Raw genomic sequence first — 23,132 nt, forward strand, 5'->3', positions numbered from 1 at the left:
TGTTACTTCAAGTTACGGCTTGTGTACCTTGGGCCTCACCCTGGCCCTCATTATTACACTGGGGTATCTTTATGATATAAAAAGTGTAGTGATGCACAGAGTGTAACTGTCATTATAAAATAATATACTTGCTTAATTAAGATGAAATATAAAAGTGAAAAGGTCTCTTGAACTACCCCTACCAGTATTACATTGTGTGTCCATAATGTATAACAGCTTTAAATACTTCATATCAATTGAAATTCATCTATGTGACAATTTCTTGAGCCAAATGGAGTGTATTAAATGTGATTTTCATGTAGGCTGACACATCGGTGTGTCTGTTCCACCCTTTAAGGGACCCTTCAGAATATAGGAGAGGATTCAATTTGATTTTATGGGTATTCCATCCATAACTTTTTATGTTGTTAATGGGAGCTAAAAGAACATAAAAAATTCATTTTTCCAATGTGTTCGTGAGTGTTAGTTAATCTCAATATAAACTTCTATCCAAAACTGCCACTGAAGTTAAAGAAGAGACCCAAAGCATTTATCCTGGAAGCAAAATGCAGAGTTAATGGTTCATTTCATATAAACTCAAATGGAAGATGGGCTGAGCATGTATTGCTAGAGGTGCATTGCATGATTTCGTTTTTAAATTATTAAGACCCAGATGTTATACCAGGTGTCCCTCAGCAAGGATGAAAAGTGTGATATGGCTAAGGCCTAATTGTTATTCATCTTAAATTTAGCATATCAGATAAAATTAGTTGCAGTCTTAGGCTTTTCACAGATGATGTGGTAACCTGAGAGGAAGAGTACATAATCCACTAAAAATCGTAGCAATGTCCAATAATATCCTGAAAAAGTATCAAACCGTTGAAAGTATAAGTTAGTCCCTATTAGTTGTACTCTAGAGAAATATAAAATTGTGCACCGCATAAACACAACAGTGAACAAACTATGACAACACGATTTATGAGACAGTCATGTCATACAATTATCTTGAAGTAAACAAGGCACATGAGTATGAGGTAGAATGATCATAGGCTTTGTTCTAGATGAAGCTTTGGTTTATTGGTAGGGTGCCATGAAGTACTATCCATCTATACAGAGACTGCTTACAAAACACTTGTACAACCTATACTGAAGACTGCTTTAGGCGGATCTGTACCTAGTTAAATAAACAGAGGACATCGATTGCATAGAAAGAAGGGTAATGTGTGAATGTGAATGGTCACAAGTGTGTTGTTGTTATTCCAAGTGGGCACATAAAATTATTCTTAAATGAAATTTTGTTTGTAGTGAGAACAAAAATGATATTCTCATTTTACAGCATTTGGATTTGTGGTGCACTTCAATTTTTGCAAAGTGTTCACAGAAAGTCAGCGAGCAGCGAGCTTGCAGTCAAAGAAAAAGGTCATCATTGAACTTTTGTGAACAGCTTTGGATATCTTTGCTGGGGTAGATGTGGGATGTTTCCACTGTTGGCTTTGCTGTTTGTCCTCTGGTGTGAGATGGTGGCATTACATAAAGTCATGATGACTTCCTTACTTGACTGCAGGGGCTCTCTGCTCATTAAGTTCTTCAAGTGCGGAACCACAATCAATGTGCAGCACTTTGAAAACACTTTGCGGAAGCTGTGACACGCCATAAAGTCAAAATGCCCAGGAATGTTGTTGGATGGAGTCACAATAATGGCCGCCAACACACTGCCAATCGAATGAAGGCTATGCTTCACCAATTTGGCTGGGAAACACTGCAGCATCCTCTGTACATCCTAAATCATTTGCCATATGATTTTCATGTCTTTGGTGACCTGAACAAAGACAAATGTGGACATCCGTTTCAGTCAGAGAAGGATGTGCATGGGTGGGTACGGTTGTGGATCCATCAGCAGCTAACCATGTTCTATAAAACAGGAACTATTTGTTTCATCTCCCAGTGGGTTGAAAGTCTTAATGCTTGAGGTGATTACTTTTGAATGGAACCATTCTGTGGTCTCTTTTTGGCAGGTATTTGGTTTTCATTTGACTGTCCCTTATAGAAGGCATGGGAAATTAAATATTTATTGTGTGTCAAGGTTTTTATTTCACTCTTCCTCTTTGACATCAGCTTCCATCCATCAAGATGAATCTGTCAATTTCCAGCGATTCCCATTTGATGTTTCGATTTGAACAAGAAGTCAGCTAAAATTCCATATATGCTTTCACTTTCCTTGATGGATATAAGAAATTTATCATTTTTAGAGCCTTCTTATGTTATGATTGAATACACTAAATGTAATTTCTTTAGTGTCCTTGGCATTGTCCAAGCTGCAGTATTTTGATGCTGTTTCAACTTAACTATATTTATTCTGTAGCTCTAACTCTGAGATGGATTTACCCTAAAAATGGTTATCAAAAACACTGGATATCACTGGGATACGATGGATACTACTTTGTTCAGACTGCATGCTTCTAACAGTTAGCTGTGCAAGTAATACGAGGGTGAGTCAAATGAAAACCTTAAATATTTTTTAAATATTATTTACTGTGCAGAAATGGTACAAAGCTGTATCACTTTTCAACGTAATCTCCCCCAAGCTCAATGCAAGTCCTCCAGTGCTTACAAAGTGCATAAATTCCTTTAGAAAAAAATTCTTTTGGTAGTCCGCACAATCACTCATGCACTGCGTGGCATACCTCTTCATCAGAATGAAACTTCTTTCCTCCCATTGCGTCTTTGAGTGGTCCAAACATATGGAAATCACTTGGGGCAAAGTCTGGTGAGTATGATGGATGAGGAAGACACTCAAAATACAGGTCTGTGATTGTTGCAACTCTTGTACAGGCAGTGTGGGGCCTTGCATTGTCATGTTGCAAAAGGACACCTGCTGACAGCAATCCAAGTCGCTTTGATTTGATTGCAGGCCGCATACGGTTTTTTAGGAGATCTGCATATGATGCACTGGTGACAGTGGTCCCTCTCGGCATGACGACTTTTTCATCCCAAAAGAGAGTCAGCAAAACCTTCCCTGGTTATGGTTCTGCTCGAAACTTCTTTGGTTTTGGTGATGAGGAATGACGCCATTCCTTCCTCTCTCTTCATTTCCAGTTGGTGTAAGTGAACCCAAGTTTCATGCCCAGTAATGATTGTTGCAAGGGAGCCATCACCTTCTTGTTCAAAGCACCAAAGAAGTTCTTCACAAGCATCAACACGCCGTTCTCTCATTTCAGGAGTCAGCTGCCATGGCACCCATCTTCCAGACAATTTGTGAAATTGGAGCACATCATGCTCAATGTGGTGTGCTGACCCATGAATAATCTGTAAACATGCTGCAACGTCTTTCAGTGTCATAATTCGTTATGGCTGACCTGGACGAGGAGCATCTTCCACTGAAGTCATACCATTTGCGAACTTCCTACTCCATTCGTAGACTTGTTTCTGTGACAAACATGCATCACTGTACCGAACCTTCATTCGTCGATGAATTTCAATAGGTTTCACACCTTCACTACGCAAAAACCGAATAACAGAACACTCTTCTTCCCTGGTGCAAGTCGCAAGTGGGGCGGCCATCTTTATACTGATACTGCGATGGTAAGTGTGCATCTGCACTATCTGCCACCTACAGGCCATTCTGCATGCTGTTTGTAGCACACTTACCAACTTAGAGGATAACGGCATGAAATTTTGATTTGTTATTACAAATTTAAGGTTTTCATTTGACTCACCCTCGTATCTTACCAAAAGCATTCTGATTCTAACCATGCCATGTATGATGTGATCGAGAGAGGGGCAGTACGTCAGTCACACCTGTGTGTGAATGCCCTTCTCCCCTGAGCAGTTTTCCAGTCTCTGTATTAACAAATTCCACATAATGCTTAGCCAGGACTTACACCGCTCTAAGAGTGATACAATGTTCACATTAATGTGAGGAATATTCTTAGCAATGAACATGTCATCCTCAGTTGAATAATTAAGCTTTCTGTCCAAACTGGTACCTGACCCGCCCCCCCCCCCCCCCTACTGACATTTCTCTCCTGGATATTTTCACTAATTTGGAATGCTTGACTGTCACCAGTCTTCTAGTATAGATCTGACATTAACAAAGCTAACTTCAGCACATAAAAGTACTACCTCTTTCTACACCCCTGTCAAATAAGCTCAGAGATTCAAGATAGGCCTCTCCTTTCCTAGCAGCGGTGATACCTATTTTTCATGGTTTAATATAACATTAATGTTGTGGTTGTTAGAGATGGGACACAGCCTGTGGTGACCAAGATCAGGGCAGGAATAAGTTAGTGTCTTTTTTAAGTAAAAATTCTATCATTCACCTCAGAAGACTTAGAAAAATCGTGAAAACCCAAATTCAAGATGGCTGGGTATGAATTTGAACTCTTCATTCGCCAAATAGGAATTCAGTGTCTTAACCATTGGTGCTTTATCATCTAATACACTGTATATGTATCTCTCAAAAAATCTTGGCTATCTCACTACATAATCACACAACAGATAACAATAAAAATCATTTTCTAAGTAATGGTGATTTAAACAATGACAATTAAAGACCCAAAAGTGAAATAGTAGTAGACATTGTCTCCTTGTTTAGGGTTCAGATACACTTCTGTGCTCTGATGCACAGATATTTAACACATTAACTGTATACATAAAGCAACAAACCAGATAGCCCTGCAAATTACAAGAAAATTAAACAACACCAGCAAGTAAAAGATGGTAAGGTTTTGGACACAAAGAAACCGGAATAACAATAAAAATCACAAGGAAATGCACAACTTCCTGACTTTCTGGAAATACTGGAGCAATGTGACCACTGTGTCAGTGTTACGTCCCTGCTTGTTCAGCAAATATCAGGCTCCACTAAGCTTTGTATTCACTGTTGATAGCTATTAATAAGAGGTCTTATATATCTCCAAATATTCATGACAGTTTGGAACTGAAAGCAGAGCAGTAAGTGGTATTTCAGTTGAGCCATTCAAGGAGGCTTCATTTTCCAACAGAAGCATCAGTCGTGTTACACTTTGTTATTCACAGTTTGGAACTCTGTAAAAGCTTTTCCCAATAGCTGCTTAACTTGTGCTTCCAAGAGAAAATGTAGATTCTAAAACAGCATAAATACTGTCTAAGATTGATTTTTAAATATATGTTAAAGCTATAGTGGACTGTACATAGTTTTGAGAGTTACAACACACTAAAAATATGTACCTCTGACATGCTCTCAGTTAAACCATTCGACACACAAACTACAGGAACTAAATAGTTTAATGTCATTACTCACAGGATGATATGATTTGGAATTTTCATTCAGTAATAGAATAATCAATAAATGTAGCCTGCTTTATACAATCCAACAAAATTTTCTAAAAAGATGTCTTGTATATGATAATTTAACTACAGAAATATCACTAAAAAATTCATATATTTACAGCGGATGTAAAGGGTGACATCCATGGAAAAGGAATGTTGGTGAACATATCAGGAAAGCAATATCTGCAAGTGCAGAAATTAACTGCCAGTGCAGATGTGAAGGATGCTGTTCCTCAGATAATCAACAAGGATAAGAGCACAGAAGCTATCAGTAAGTAATGACTTGCTAATTGATGAATAATGTAAAATTAGTTTACTGCCTGATGAGTGTAGTAATGAAAACTCAATCTCATTGGTATCAAGAGAAGAGATGTAGACATGCCAATAGGATCAGACCTTGTTTCACTATACATGTTAAAAAGTACAAAGCAAGATTAGAAATAGAAGGTTTAATATAGCAAGAGTCTCTTGGCAGGGAATTGTGAACTGGTATGAGCCTTTTTTAGTAAGGTAATGATTCCAGCCAAATATAGGAATCAGTAATATTGATAGCATGTATTAGAAATCATTGGAAGTGGAGACAACAGTTTCAGTTGCACAGTCAGTTAAATAATTGAGAATATTGCAAAAGTGGAGAATGTGTAAATCCAGAGCTTGGTTAATCACTTTGGGGAGTGGGTAGCATTGTATTGCCAGCAGTATCATGCATGCAAAGTTTAGCTCTAAATGCACCATGTAAAATTTTTATTGACAGCTAATTGCTGAAAGTGTCCCGTGTGAGGATTGGGTATGTATCTGGCCTAGTATACTAAATGTGTATGCAACCCCAAGGTTTTCCATCATTTTCACTGGGTTTCTTTAAAATAAAAATTTCGCAGAGACAGAGACACCAAAAAACTGGAGATACAGTTGGAAAAATTGGAAGGGCAATGAAAGCAATATTGGCTGGTGTAGGGAGAGTGTTAAGAGAATGAATCTCAATTCAACTGCAGAAAATGAGCAAGCATTCCAGACCATGACTGTACTGAGTGACAAGCAGTAGCCAACATTAGTATTTTAACTTTTGATTGGTCAGTAAGGCTACAACTGACAAAGGGGGCACAGGATATGTATTTGTGAATGAGCCAATGATTTTTCAAAATTACACCCTCTTTATCATGTTTATTGTGCCCTTTTGACCTCGAATCTGCATGGACAGCTTTTACTTGATGCCAGCAGCTTCACATGGAGTCAACTGATGCAGGAACATGCATACTGAATGGTGCAAGATGAGTGCTTTTGCATCATACTTCTGTGGGCTCTTGACACCATTTTCCCCAATAAAAATAAAAATGAGTTAGGAAAGTGGCTCATTTAAACAAAATATGAGAGGAGTGGGGGGGGGGGGGGGGGGGGTGAAAAAGTTTCTAGCCTAACAAACAAATTAAGAATGACAGAAATGTCGTAATACCAATTTATTTTTCCATATAATACCTGTGTACACTAATACACTAGTGGGCATGCTCAGATAACTTCTGCAAACCATTCAAATAAAAGGTCTTCGATTTCAAGTCCAACCCAGCATTCACAGCATCAATAACTGCATAATCATTGTCAAATCGCCGACCTTTGAGGATTTCTATAGATGTGGGAAAAGAAAAAAGTCTGATTGAGCCAAATCTGAAGAATATGATCGATGATGTAATAATCTGAATCCGCGGTTATGCAGAGTTTCCAGTGCTGCGAGGGCTTTGTGCGCCGGTGCATTGTCGTGATGCACAAGAACCCCATGCGCCAATTTCACATGCCACTTTTCCTTTATATCATCTCTCAGATGGTGCAGGAGGGTGCAATAGTATGATGCATTGATAGTTATGCCCTTTTGCCAGTAATTCACCATAATTACCACTTCTGCATCCCACAACACCAATGGCATCACCTTACTGGCTGATTTTTGAACCCGGAATCTTTTTGGGGTAGGGGATGAAGGATGTTTCCATTGTTGCGACTGTTTTTTAGTCTCAGGCTCAAAGTGGTGAACCCATGTTTCGTCCATTGCCACATACCTTGCAAGAGAGTCGTCTTCACCCACTTCAAATTGACGAATGATTTCTTCACTACACTGCACACTAATCTGATCTGATCTGCATTCAAGTCTTTCGAGATCCACCAAGATGAAACTTTCCGCATTCCCAAAATATCTACAACAATGTCATGAGCACGCCCATGGGAGATTCCAAATGTGGTTTCAATGTGCTGCAATGTCGTTTGACGATCCTACAAAATTGTATTGTGAATTGCAGTTGTTGTTTCATCAGCGGCAATGGCGACGGGCCTTCTGCTCCTTGGCGCATCTTCCATACTCATTGTACCATGTTTGAAGTCAGACACTGTTTTTTGCTGTTCCATAAGATGGAGCACTGTCCTCAAGTGTATTCCACATGTCCTCAACAATTTCCTTGGGTATCATTCCCTTCAACTGAAGATATTCAATCGCAGCACAGTTCTTGATTCTCTCAGTGTTTGTCATTTTTTTACACTATGGTATACGATGCATCCTAGTGGCAAAAATAACAAAGCTGGAGCCGCTAAATTTGACTTGCATATCCAATAAGAGTCGCCATAAAAGTAGGTGGTGGTGTTTGTGCTAGGAATTACAGAAACTATCGTGGACTAGAAACTTTTTGACCACCCTTCATAATGGTACCATACTAATTACGTTTGAGTGGCATAAAGTGCTTTGACTTACTTAGCACAAAGAAGCTAAAAGTGGCCATACAAAACAAAATAAGGAAACCTACTCATAGAAAAGGTCTGCTCATTTCTGGGAGTTTGTGGATGAGGTACTTTCGTTTAGCCAACATATTCCACTTATTTAATAAATCACACTGTGAAACATAACTGTAAGCATCTACTGTTCAACTCAGTCACCAATGGATTTATGCTACTCCTAGGTTACTTGCTCTTTTGCCACTGTGTCCGGCCAACAGACTGTCATGACATTCTCTTAACACTTGTTCTCATAGGCTCTCAGGCACAATGATTAGGTTTCCTTTAATAGTGTTCTTGTTAAGTATTTCATCAGTAAATTTGAATTTACAGTCTTGTTCCCAGAATTGCCACTACATGTTGTTCTCTTGCACATTCATTAATTCCGCTCCCTGCCGGCTGTGTAACATATTATGACTTTCTGGCCCCCATGAGCCATGAAAAATAGACCTCACCAAATGGGATGGTTTGCGAACCTCAACAGTATAGATAGCCATACCACAGATGCAACCACAATGGTATAGTATATGTGGAGAGGCCAGATCAACACGATTCTTGAAAAGGGGCAGCTGTCTTTTCAGTAGTTGCAGGGGCTATCGAGGGCAATTAGCTCTACTGTACTGTTTAATGATAATGGCATCCTCTTGGGTAAAATATTCTGGAAGTAAAATGGTACCCCATTCAGACCTCCAGGTGGAGACTACTTGAGAGGATGTCATCATTAGGAAAAACAAAATTGGCATTTTGTGGATCAGAGCATGGAATTTTAGTTCTCTGAATCAGGTAGGAAGGTTAGAGAATTTACAAAGGGAAATGGTTAGGTTGAAGCTAGGTTCGGTGGGATTTAGTTAAATGTGGTGGCAGGATGAACAAGACTTCTGGTCAGGTTGGTTCATGCTTATCAACACAAAATCAAGTAGGAGTAATGCAGGAATGGGCGTAATAATGACTAAAAAATACGAATGCCGTTAAGCTACTATGAACAACACAATGAATGCAATATCATAACAAAGATAAAACATGAAGCAAACACCCACAGCAGTAGTGCAGGTTTATATGCCCACTAGCTCTGCAGATGATGAAGTGTCTGAAGGAATGTTTGATGACATAAAAAAAATTATTCAGATAGTTAATGGTTATAAAAATTAAATTGTGGTGCTGACTGTAATTTAGTAATAGGAAAAGGAGGAGAAGGAAAAGGAGGCAAAGGAAAAGTAATAGGAGAATATGGACTGGGGGAAAGGCATGAAAGAGGAAGTTGGCTGGCAAAATTATGTAGATAGCATTACTGAATCATTACTAACGTTTGGTTTAAGATTCACGAAAGAAGAATGTATACATGGAAAAGAACTGGAGACACTGAAAGGTTTCAGATTGATTAGGGAATGGTAAGACATAGATTTTGAGGACATTTCCAGTTGCCAATTTGGATTCTGAGTGTAGTTTGTTAGTTGTGCAGTGATTGACTGAAAGGGGGAAAGGAATACAATAGAAGGCTAATGGTTAGCCTTGAGAGATGTTATAGTGAAAGCAAATACTAACAGAGAGATAGAGGGGCTGGCCAGTACCTACCTCAGCTCAGTACAGCCGATAGATACACATAAAACAGAAATTTTCAGTTCTGTTTTATGTGTATCTATCGGCTGTACTGAGCTGAGGTAAGTACTGGCCAGCCCCTCTATCTCTCTGTTATTATTTGTTTCGTATCTTTATATGAGATTTTCCATTAATCAGTTATAGTGAAAGGAGCAGATGGTCAATAGGTAAAAAGACAAGGCCTGGTAGGAATCCCTGGATAACACAGAAGATACTGGATGTGAGTAGAGGAAGAAGAAAATATAAAGGTTCATGAATGAAGCTGGCAAAGGGGAATATAAATGCCTAGAAAATGAGCTTGACAGGCTGCAAAATTGATAAGCAAGAGTGCCTATAGGAGAAATGCTAGGCTGTCAAAGCATGCATAACTTAGATAGATCCTGCCAAAAGAAAACTTAAAAGAGGATTTTTGGGAAAATAGGAGCAACTGGATGAATATCAACAGCTCAGTTGGTAAGCCAGTACTAAGCAAAGAAGGGGAGCTGACAGTTGGAAGCAGTATACAGAGGATCTATATAAGGAAAACAAACTTGAAGACAATATTATAAAAAGAGAAGAGGAAGTATGAGAAGAGAGATATGATAGAATGAGAAGAATCTGACAGAGCACTGAATGACCTGAGTGGAAACAATGTTAATGGAGTAAATGGTTCCTTCAGACTTGTAGATATCTTTGGTGCCTGGTATGCGAGATATATGAGACAGATGAAATGCCCTTGGGATTCAGGAATAATGTAATAATTCTACTTCCAAAGAAGGCAGGTTCTGACAGATGTGAATACTACCAAACCACCAGTTTAATAACTAAATCATGGTTGCAAAATATTGACACAAAGTATTTACAGAAGAATGAAAAAAACTGGTAGAAGCCAACCTCAGGGGAGATTTGTTTGGCTTCCAGAAAAATGTAGGAATATGCGAGGCAATATGGAACGCTTGACTTATCCTAGAAAGGATGAAGAAAGGCAAACCTACATTTGTACCATTTGTAGATGCTGACTGGAATACATTTTGAAGGTAGCAAGCATAAAACACATTGAACAAAAGCTTATTTACAACTTGCATAGAAACAAAGCTGCAATTATACAAGTCAAATGACAGGAAATGGAAGCCATAGTTGAGAAGAGACAGGACTGTTGTCTATCCCTGATGTTATTCAGTATGTACATTGAAAAAGCTGTGAAGGAAACCATGGAGAAATTTGGTATTGGATAAAAAGTTCTGGGGGAAGAAATAATACTTTAAGATTTGCTGATGACTTTTTAATTCTCTCTGAGTTGGCGTAAGACTTGGAATAGTAGTTGAATGGAATGTGTAGCATCCTGAAAAGAGATTATCAGATGTAAATTAATAAAAGCAAAACAGGTAATGGAATGTAGCCAAATTAAATCAGGTGATACTGAGGGAATTATTTTAGGAAATGAGACACTAAAAGTAGTAGATGAGCTAAACTACATTGTCTGATAAAGAAAGTGAAGCACCCAGAAAAACATGACCAGGTATCAATGCAATTTCATACAAGTACACACCTTTGGTGGGTATGTAAATGACTAGAGTTGCAATTCTCTGTGACACGTAGCATGGCCATCAGAGTGCATTAGTGTTATTCTTGTTTAGATTCAGGCCTAGTAGATTATCTGATGGATGTGAACAGCATCAGATGATGAGTGACGAATGTGAGGAACATGGAGATGCCTTGTATTCCTGTGACACAGCAGTATCAGCACTTGACACAGTTTGAAAGGGCCTTATTGTGGGTCTTCATTTGGCTGGCTGGTTGAATAGTGCTGTATCCAGATCTGTGGGGCATTTGAGTGTGACAGTGGCCTGATGTTGGGCTGCATGGGAACCTGAGCACATGCATACTTGTACTCAAGGTTCTGCAACATTCTGTGTCATCCCAAACCACTGGTGAAGACTAACAGTGTCTCGACTAAGGAATACCATCCCCCACCTTTAACATCACAACACAAACATGTGCATCTGGAATGGTACTGTGAGTGGGAAACATGGAATGTGGATGAATGGTACCACATGGTGTTCAGTGATGACATGCAGTTCTGCACTATACTGGATGACTATTATTGGTGAGTACAGTGTGACATGAGGTGATCACGAGGTTAGTTCCATTCTTCCAATGTTTTGGAGAGCGCAACCATGTTACTCTTTGTGTCAAGGTATGGGGATCCATGATGTATAACTTCACATCAGAGCTGGTAGAGATTGAGTGAACTCTGATGGCATGTCATGGACATCCTGGGTACTCATATGTTACCACTAATATGACATTATTGTGGTGCCATATTTCAACAGTGCAATGCTCTTCCACTTATGGCATGTGTCTCTATGAACTTTCTGCATATTGATGAGGTACTCCCATAGCCAACAAGATACCCAGATCTGTTCCCGAAAACACTGGTGTGGGACCAGTTCGGATGTCAGTTCCATCCCAGCACCAGTAGCCAGGATAGCAAGGACCAGTTACAACACCTGTGGGCCAGCTTATCACAGGTGAGGGCATGATGAATTTATGACACTTTTTCCTCCTGAATCAGAACATGCTCCCAGGCCATATGGGATGCAAATTCATACTGGTAAGTGGGATTATACTGCCTAGTACTCTGTAAATTTGAGTTAATTTAGTAATCACTGAAATAATGTCACATACCCTCTCAGCCATGATATTTCATTATGTTTCCTCATTCCCTTGTGGAAGCTTCACCTCTTTTGTCAGGCAGTATATTTGGGCAGCAAAGTAACTGATGATGGCCAAAGTAGAGAGGGTATAAAATTGGGGATTACAAGAAAAGTATTTCTGAAAAAGAGGAATTTTTTACCATCTAATATAAATTTAAGTCTTAGGAAATCTTTTCTGAAAGTATTTGTCCACATTGTAGCCTTGTATGAAAATGAAACATGGATGATAAGCAGTTCTGACAAGAAGGGAACAGAAGCTCTTGATATGTGGCAGTGTAGATTAAATGGGTAGATCAGATAACAAATGAGGTGATACTGAATTGAATTGGGAAGAAAGGAAATTTACAGCACAATTTGACTAAAAGAAGGGACTGATTCTTAGGATACATCCTGTCAATTTGGTAATGGAAGTAAGTATGGGGCACAAGATTTGTAGTGAGAGACTAAGGTGTGACTACAGTATGTTAGGTTGTGGTATTTATGCAGAGGTGAAGATGCTTGTGCAGAATAGACTAGCCTGGGGAGGGAGTTACATCAAGACAGCTTCCAGACATAAGGCCACAACAACAGCTACCTTGATTTACCTTCTTAGTTCATAAACACTGTTGTGTAGCTTTCTGAGTCAATGAACAACTTAGAACAGATACTCATTTAAATGCAAAGCCCATCTAGCTAATCTGCTACTGGTGTCATTTAGGTTTAGCTACCGCTTCAGTCCTGCAAGATCTGTAACTACAGTGTATTCTCAGCTGACTAAGAAACATCATTTCTAGTTTATGTGATAAACAAATGCATGTAGTTCCTTTTCTGCTGTAAGTAATTGCATTTGGCTCTGTTTATAAGTGAGAAACAAATGAAATTGGATGCTTCTCACTGTTGACATCCTGTAGTAAGACTGCCCCAACTGCAAAATTACTGGGGTCAATAGCCAGGGTGAAGGGATTCATGGAACCTGGATAAGCTAATGTGGGAGCCATTGTCAGAGCTGTGTTCAGTGTTTCCAATGTGGTGAGCACTTGGATCTCGAAGTAACAGTGTGCAAGGCCTCGGAATGCATGTAGTTCGTATTCATTCGTTAGTTCTGGATATTTCTTCATGGCCTCTATCAGTTTTGAATCTGGTGGGACTTTCTCTCTGGTTATCCTCTGTCCTAATATTATTTCAACAAGGGACAGGGTAAGGTTTGCACTGCACAGTCTGTCAAATACTGCCTATAATCTTTCAGCATACATTTCCTCATCTTGGCTGAGAATAATAACATCATCAGCCAGACATTGTGTGCGTGTCCTTCAGTCCCTGAAATGTTGCTGGTGCATTCTGAAGACCAAAAGAAAGAAGCTTACAACCTGTAGGTGTAATAAATGATGTTTTAGCTCTGTGTTTTGGATGTAAAGTCAGCTTATTGCAGCCAATAGTTAAATCAGAAAACAGAATGTTTTGGGCAAGCAAAGATAAGGCAAGGAGTGTACCAGATTTGGCAATGGATGAATATTCAACACACAGCTCAACAAAATGATACATGGAGATTCAATACCCAACGAGATGAAGCTAGGCTACATTAATACAATATTTAAGAAAGTGGATCGCAAAATTTGTTCAAACTATGGAGGAATTTGTGTTACAAACACATTAGTGAGAATTTTTGTGAAAGTAATTAAAACAAACTGGAAAAAAAATTTAGAACCCAAGAAGAAAAATGTGGATTTACGGCTGGGAGATCATGTGTAGACCATATTTTTACATTACGACAGATTTTTGGGAAAGATAGGGAAAAATCAAAAAATATAGGATCAATTTTCATAGATCTAGAAAAAGCGTATGATACTGTTCCAAGAAAATTACTTTGGAGAGCACTACATATGGCAAACATAAGCCCTTCCTTGATTAAAATAATACAACAGATGTATAAAGATAACATTTGCCAAGTGAAAGTTGGTAATAAACTTTCACTGAAATTTAGAACAAGCAAAGGCCTTTTACAGGTCTGTCCCATGTCACCATCATTATTTAAAATCTATATAGATATTAGCCTTAGAACATGGTCTCATAAATGTAACAGTATGGGATTAGATATAAGAGATGGAGTTTATCTACATCATTTATTGTTTGCTGATGATCAAGTAGTCGTAGCACAAGATGGGGAGGATGCTAACTATATGTGCAATCAACTAGCAGTAGCATACAAAACTTGGGGTTTGAAGATTAATTACCAAAAAACATAATACTTGACTAATGATTCAGATGAGCTATACATTGAAGAAAAGTAAATCAAAAAGATAAACACTTCCTGTTATTTGGGATCCATTTTATAAATCGAGGGAAAATCAGAGTCAGAAATCAATAAAAGAATTAGTAGCGGCCGGAGGGTCATTGGGATGCTTAACTCAGTCTTATGGAGCAGGAATGTAATGAGCAAAACTAAAAAAATTAATATACAAATCCATATTAGATAGTGTGGTTCTGTTTGGAACAGAGACCTGGACAATTAACATGAAGCACATTAAAAAATTACAAGCTCTAGAGATGGACTTCTGGAGAAGATCGGCAAGAATCTCCAGGAAAGAAAAGATAAGGAACACCGAAATAATAAGGAGAATGGAAATAAAAGAAAGAATGTATGACGTAATGAATAAGAAGAAATTACAGTGGTATGGGCATGTACGATGAATGGAGAAAACCAGAATACCAAAATTGATACTGGAGTGGGAACCGGAGGGGAGAAGAAAAAAGACGACGACCCTTGACCACCTGGCTCGAAAATTTACAGCACACAATGAGGAGTATGGGCACAGAGGAAGAGGACACACAAGATCGAAACACCTGGAGGAATATTTTGGAAATATAGTCTAAGAACGTTTATTGTTTGTATTGTAATTTCCAAGTAAATTATTATGTTGGAGATAAGCCTCTGTAATGAGGAAAAGCTCAAAATAATAAATAATAATAAAAATGAATATTCAGTAACATTACAGAATTCAGCTACCTATAATAAACACAAAACCTATACTTTTGTTCTCCTGTACATGATTTTTTCTGGGAATTACTATGCGTGATACTCAGGTTTCATTTGATGGTTCTCTAGGCTCACTGAACCCAAGTTCCAACTGTTCATTAGTCATCTCTTTGCTTAAGGCTTGTTGATTATATCAAATTCTGTATTGTCATTGAGCCATGGTTACTGCTCACTCCTCCTATATGTATTCTGTGTTTACTATGGATGTTGTTGGAAGAATATCCCATTTCCGGAAAATATTAGAGAAGCTAAGTAGCACTGGGGAAATTATTTTCTGGTCCTCCAGTGAAACTTGATTTAATATAGTAAGCAGCTGCTGTTATACTGATATGAGTGCTTGGTCTGTTCAACTCCCCATACTGTGTTCAGCAGGACAATAATTTGCTACCTGCATGTCCTGTTCCTTGGTAGATAATTCAGTCAAGTCTTGCGAGTCTATACTGCCTTATAAGAAAGTGGCGTGTTCTGAAGAAACAAAATGAAACTTCATGGTTTGAGAGGACATGTGATGTTATTTCAGTAATTACAACATCAAGTCAAATTTACAGAGAACTAGACAGTGTGAGCCTGCTTGTGAGTATAGTGTTGCAGCACATCTGACCTGGATGCATGGACTGATTCAGTTGGAAGGGTATCATAAAGACATTACATCCTATTTTGAAGCAAACTGGCTCCCAATCATTGTAAATGGTTCTTGATATTCTGGATAATGGCACTGAGACAGAGTTTATATCTGAGCTGGTCCCACATATGTTCTATCGGTGACAGATCTGGGAATCTTGCTGGCCTTGAGGTACAGCAACATGTCCCAAGGACAGTGATACAGATGTGTGCCCTGGATGAACAAGTATTGTCCTGCTGAAATATGGCACGTGAGGTAACACATGGGGATGCATGATGTTTGTGATGTACCATTGTGCTGTCAGAGTACCAGCTGTGATCTAAAATCATAACCAATGGCTCCCCAAACCATGACACTAAGAATAACATGGCTGGGCCTCTCTAAAACATTGGAGAAATGGGACTGCTCTTCAGGTCACTGCCATACTCACCAATGATGGTCACTGAGGGTAGTGCAGTGCTTCTTGGTCTCAGTCCCACTCCAAACAGTGCCATTAGATTTGTGGCATTAATGACAGCCTACAAATGGGTCAGTAATTCCCTAGCCTGGCTGCTGTCAGTCTCTGACCAGTGATATGGGATGACACAGAATGTTGCAAGGAATCCATCACTTGTTCTTGGACAGCAATCACGGCTGTGAAGAGGTTACAATAAGCATGGTGCATAGTACAGCAATCCTTCATTGCAGCAGTCTGAAGTGGTCAACCGGAACCATGATAATGAGTCTGTCTGCCCTAACATTGCTATGCAATCTATTATCAGGCCACTGTCACATATACAGGCCCCAAAAAACTGGATATTGCACTATTTGACCAGCTGGCCATACAGAGACCCACAATGTGGATCCTTTCAAATTGTGTCAGATGGTGATACTGCTGCCTCACAGGAGTATGCAGAATTTGCATGGCCTTCACATTGATCTCTCATAAACTGACACTGTTCCCTTCCTTTATATACACCATCAGGACTGGTAGCAACACTAAACATGAAAAGCGCTAATGCACATTGGTAGCTCTCACAGAGGATTGCAACTCTGATCATTTATATGTATGCCATTGTTGTGTAAGTGTACAATATTACATTGACATCCGACCATGTCTTCTGGATGCTTCACATTTTTTATCAGGCAGCGTATGTATGACTGCTGCAACAATAGTTCTCACACTAGTTCTGCTTCTGCATTACCGTTATTAGCAATGCTTACTGGAACAAGAAATGCTGCACTTCGCTCTTCTTCAATGATGCTGACAGAGTTTTTCCTGTTCCTAGAGGAATGCACTCACATTTAGTCAAAAGTACATTGACTTGGAATGGTGTAATTGCATTGCTATTTGGTTTGCACATTACCTGATAGACAATAACATTGCTTTGAATGTTACTTTCAGAGTTTCCATTGCAGCCATAATAATTATTATGAAATTGGGTTTCTCTTTCTGTTACACTGACCTGAGTGTGGGTAGCAACCAGAAAACTAGCCACAATATATCTTTATGCCATTTTCCTCTGCTCCTTACACTTGCATTTGTCACATATTTATCTTGGTCTGTCCCAAAGTCAATAACAACTTCTCCACAATGATGCACCTGATTGCCAATTAAGCCTGTAACTGTGCAGCTTGGCTGCTGCCAACTTTCTTCCTTGACTATATGGCACCACATCAAAGAAATTTGAGGCCCTGTGTTGACAAGGAGGTGGAGGTTTTGCACATGGTCAACTGAATTAATGAGTTGACATTTGGAACTGCCTCCAGTGGAGCAATGATCCATTTTGCAATCAATTTGAGGTCTCCATAGCTCATCAACAAATTGTACTCTCATTTCTATTTCTTCTTCAAATGTATCGCAAGATGCCAATCTTACTGCTCAGCTGACTACAGCCTGCAGCCCAATACAAAATGTATCTTTTGCCCTTTGTCCAGCTTCAAACAATTTTGCCTCACTGTGTGAATTGTTCTTACTGAACTCATAGGTGTTAGCATTAATCTTCCTAATGTTACTCACAAAATGCTAAATGGATTTTTCACTCAAAATACATGTGCTGTTGAGTTATTCCCTGTAAAACCTTGCTGTGATTTTCCTCTTGTACTGTTGCACAAGTAACTGTTTAAATTTATTGTAAGTACTGGAGAAACTGCATGTGGTATCGTACATAATAAAACAGTGTATCATCTTGGATTCACAATTTTGCCAGAGTTATTTTGTCAAAGTTTCTCCATGATCCTAAACTTCCTGCATTCCCCAGTTTACTACAAACTCATGAACATTCATATGTGATCTTCTAAGAAAAAACTGGAATCATAGGGATCAAAGAAAAATTCTTAACTAACTTTGAATCCATTGCACTTTCATTGATTATATACTGAGGGCTGCTGTTTACTCAACCCACATCTCTCCTATCTTCTGCATCTGAATTTAAGTGCTGAATTTCTGAACTAATTGCTCTATAACAGTTTGTAAATCTGCACATTGTGTGCGTCTGTCATGACTGATTACCGACTACTCAAATTATAACATTTTCCATTATTGCTATTTGCGAACATGCCCAGTAAAGCCAGTATCAGCAGCTGTTCTACCTTTAGTGCTGGGTCTCATTCCACTGCATTGCTGAAGGAAAGTGCTCAGGTGGAAGAACATAGTTTGCTTCAGCCCTGTGTACATTCTACATACAGATACCGCACACGATCTTTCACAAAGGATATCAGTCACTGCTAGACCACATGGAAGACAATAGGTTACCTGCCCCTAAGGAACAGTGATGGGTAAAGGACCACTGAGGATCCCACACTGGGCATAATTTTATAAGGAATTTATATCAGAACAAGCAGTGGTGGGGTGTGGGGTCGAGAATAATGAGTTGCACATGACTTTATTTTACCACAAGACATATATGCATAAATACATACATCCACGCAAGCAGTAGAGGCCTAGCCAATCTACTGACTTAAACCCAGCATGAACATTACTGAAGGTGATGACAGCACAACAAACAGCTTCAACTCTGCAAGGGCAGCTTTCATTCCCTGCCAATGGACTTGTGTGGAGTTGGCTGACATGGGAATGTATGAACTAAGTGCCACTAGATGAATTCTCTTGCACCCTTCTTCTGTAGGCTCTGACATACCATTCATTAATGACTGCTGAGTGCTGAATAAGATATTTATTGTAAAATGTAAACTTTCACAGCTGAAACAGCAAAACCTATTCAATTTCTAGTATATTGTGCAGTGTTACCAATGATTCCTTTGAAAATTTTCAAGTTAATGCTTGAGACCACAGCATTGTAACTCATGAAATTATAGTAAGTTGTAAATTTTCACCCATTTTAAGTAACAACAGAGTACATGTGATTACATAAGAATCTAAGTGCAGTCTACAATAGCTGCTTTTTTGTATAAATGTGTTGAATTATTTGTTAATATTCATTATGGCTCTTTCTTCATGCGTGAATCTACAGAACATGAAGTGTAAATGAACTGAGCTACATGTTCTACCTCAGTTTTTATGAATAAGTAATTACATTATTTACTACTGCGTTTCAATCTTATTTTCAGCAAATACTGCCAGCAACTTTATCAACGAGAACAAGAGACAAGTGTTTCAGATTATTAAACCCTTGGTTGATGACACTTTGGCTGCTGTGCTGACAGAATTTGCAAACAGCATACTGAGAACAATGACAATAGATGAGATTCTACCAGATTAAAGGAGAAAAAAATACTTATTTCATCACATCAACTTAATGAATGTAACTGTTATACTTCATTTGATTTCATGTACAAAGCTACATGCATGTGAACAGTTTTTAAAACATTATATTAATGGTGCTTCAAAACCCTATAGAAGGTACATTATTATCTTTGAAAATGTGATATGTATATTCATGTACCTTACAGTTAGCTGCCCATATAAATCATTAAATAAAAAAGCTCAGAGTGTCTTACGTAACAATTTTTTAGTTTAAAAATATTGATGAATTGCAGTGTGTGTGTGTGTGTGTGTGTGTATGTGTGTGTGTGTGTATTTTCTCCAATCTCTTCTCCTAAACCACTGGGCCTGTTTCAACCAAACTTGGTTCACACACCCCTTACTGGGATAAAAACCACCTACCTAACATACTGTAGTTCAGGAGACACGTCATAAACAATGAGATGCTTGAAAAATTGCTAAATTTATTACTTCGGTGCTTTTAATTCTATTTGCAATAATGTTTGCAGACAGTATCTACATATGCTGCTAAACGCACCTACAAAATTATGTCATGACATCACACATAGTTCAGGAGATATGATGTCATGAACACTGAGATGCTTGAAAACTGCCACACTGTGCATGAAGTTTAAATTTATTACTTCTTTGCACTCTAGTCACAACGTATTTTGCAAAAAATATCTACACATGCCACAGAATGTTCATATACAAATATATCACTGTATGACATACAGTTCAAGAGATATGATGTTATGAACATTGAGATGCATGCAAATGCTGCATCATGCATGAAGTTTTAATACATTTATTCTTTACTACTACGACATTCCTACGTCAGGCAGTGCTCTTGACAGCTTTCACCTGCTAAGTGCAAATGGCTGTAGGTGAAAACAGTAGCCATCTATAGACCTATGAAGAGGTATTGCTATAGAGTAGTTCACATTGTGAAACAGCTGTCCCCAGAATACAGAAATTCTCTAGGATCATCTAACACTGACAAGGGGAGACGGCCTATTGTGAAATTCAGATTCGATTCATACTGCGCATAATAAAAGCTCATGGCCAGAGGTGTAATGTATCATACCTGCCACAGCAAATTTGTGTTCGTGGGGTTTCTATTCTAATTCGAACGTTTGACTTACACTATACGTATTCGTTTCGGAATATCGTTTCTACATCTTCCGTTAACTATACGTGGTTAACATTATGAAGACAATTAATAACATTTGTGAAATACAACTTTGTTTGCGGAAAACATGATGATGTTCAAAGTCGCCAGTTTTTCCACGACAAACGATTTTCAACAACACGGGTTCGTAATCCGAAGGTCGCCGGTTCGAATCTTGCGACATGCAAACTTTTTTTTTTAGTATTTGTTTTTTGTAATTCATATATATATGAATTACAAAAAACAAATACTAAAAAAAAATTTGCATGGCGCGAGATTCGAATCGGCGACCTTCGGATTACGAACCCGAGCACTTACCGCTGCACCACAATGCTGTAGATAATTATTAATCGTAGAGTGTGTTTCATCGCAACGGTTTCTTTTAACTGTTGATTTTCTCGACAACGGCTGAGAAGTGCATCTTGGTGCTTTGCCACATTACACCTCTGGCCATGAGCTTTTATTATGCACAGTATGAATCGAATCCGAATTTCACAATTGGCGGCCTCCCCTTGTGAGCCTACTGCAGGAGTATATATAAGGTTTCATTTCTAATAGAAAATTGGCAAAATGAGTACCTAGACAATGCAGTGCTGATCAAATAGTGATAGTATAAACTAGTTCCATTTGGCTTCCTTCCACTTTCTAAGTATTGTGTACTCTCTCGGGAATGAAACATAAAAGCCACAGAAATCTGAGAAAAATACACACTGCTTCCTTACACAGGTACTCATAGGTGTATCCAGCACTTCGCAAACCCAGGTGTTTCTGTGAACTCAGTTGTTCACCAAGAATAACATGTTTGTAGCTTCAATCATTCATCTTGAGAGAAAAATATTATAAAAATGCAAATAGTTCTGCAACCTCTGTGAAAAATAGTTTTGATGTAAGTTTTCATGTGCTTCCACAAAAGCATGAGTCATGCTTATAATTTCACTTCAAATAGAAGAAAGTGATAAATGAAGTTTTTGCATGGTCTCACCAAACTGTTATGAAAAGTAGGAAGGTAGGTTAGTGTTCATTACCCATTTACACTAAGTTTATTTGCACTAGATAGAAATAGGTAAGGAAATGAGCCATGGCTTCCTTTGAATGAAATATCTAAACATTCATATGAAGTGTTTTGGAAAACACTGAAGAACATGATTTAAAAATACTCCTCTGAATGATGTGTTATGTCAACTCACTTAGTACTGCTTTTAAAATCAAATTGCAGAGAATATCACTGTATAAAGTGATTTGCTACCTCTGTTTCACAAGGAAATTGTAAGAGTGGAAATAAAGTGCTTTGTTAGGTATCATTTTGTACTAACTGTATGTTCATACCAATGTCAACAGTGCTGAGGAGTGCTACACTCTTCCAAAGCAGCTCAAAGAGTAGGAAGTGATAGTGGTATGCTTCAGGCCCCAGTTTAATGAGGTGACTCAATACAGCTACCAGGAATTTGAAGAACCAGATTTTTGCCATTAGCTGTACAAATTTATCGTTTATTTTCTACCAGTATAGATTGTAGTGACCATCTTCACATAAAGAAAAAAAAGCTGTATACTGGATAGATACGCATTTTAAATTTCCACTGGATAATTTTACAACCATCAGAGTGATAAAATATTTACAGATCCATGTGCAAAAGGTCATGATTCAGATACTGGCACAAAACTGACTTCACTATGATTAAACAGAATGATCTCTCTGTTTAAAATAATTTTTGGAAAATTTAAAAGCAAAGATGTCAAAATTAGGAGTGCAATCAGAAATCCACTAGCCAGAGAGAGCATTGGTGGAAAGAGCACCTCTACCAGGGGAATGAACTGCATGTTTACTTGATAGAAGAATAAATGAGTGTCAATGTCAAGGACATAGGGAATCCAGTGATAGAATCAGAGTTTGACAGAGTTTTAGAAGATTTGCAAGCACATATGGCAGGGGGGATTGATAACTTTCTGTTCAATTTCTTAAACAATTGGGGCAAGTGGCAGTCCAAGGACCATTGAAGGTAGTGTGTAAAATCTATGAGATTAAAGACATCCTATAAAACTGTCAGAAGAATATCATCCACACATTCCCAAAGATAGTAAGGTCAGATAAATGAGAGAAGTATCATGCAACAATCTTAAGCTCAAGCATCACAGTTGCTGACAAGAAAAATATACAAAAGAATCAATAAGTCTTTAGGAGAGGTAATGGTGTCAATGACAGATCTGACATTATCTTTGGTAATGGAAGCAAGACTCAAGAAAAATCAAGACGTTTTCGTATGATCTGAAGACCTGGAAAAAGTGTCTGGCAGAGC

The 23,132-nt window shown here is 38.4% G+C and overlaps 1 protein-coding gene across 1 annotated transcript in view; it reads left to right on the forward strand.

Moving 5' to 3' along the window:
* The window catches only part of LOC126455586 (circadian clock-controlled protein daywake-like), a 63,489-nt gene extending 43,700 nt beyond the window's left edge, over window positions 1-19,789 (forward strand). The window contains exons 5-6 of the mRNA XM_050091344.1: window positions 5,411-5,560; window positions 19,514-19,789. Of these exons, the coding sequence (XP_049947301.1) occupies window positions 5,411-5,560; window positions 19,514-19,665 (302 nt within the window). The 3' untranslated portion in view covers window positions 19,666-19,789. The remainder of the gene's footprint in view (window positions 1-5,410; window positions 5,561-19,513) is intronic.
* The last annotated feature ends 3,343 nt before the right edge of the window (window positions 19,790-23,132 follow it).

The sequence above is a fragment of the Schistocerca serialis genome, chromosome 2 (assembly GCF_023864345.2).
Source record: "Schistocerca serialis cubense isolate TAMUIC-IGC-003099 chromosome 2, iqSchSeri2.2, whole genome shotgun sequence".
Classification (NCBI taxonomy): Eukaryota; Metazoa; Arthropoda; class Insecta; order Orthoptera; family Acrididae; genus Schistocerca; species Schistocerca serialis.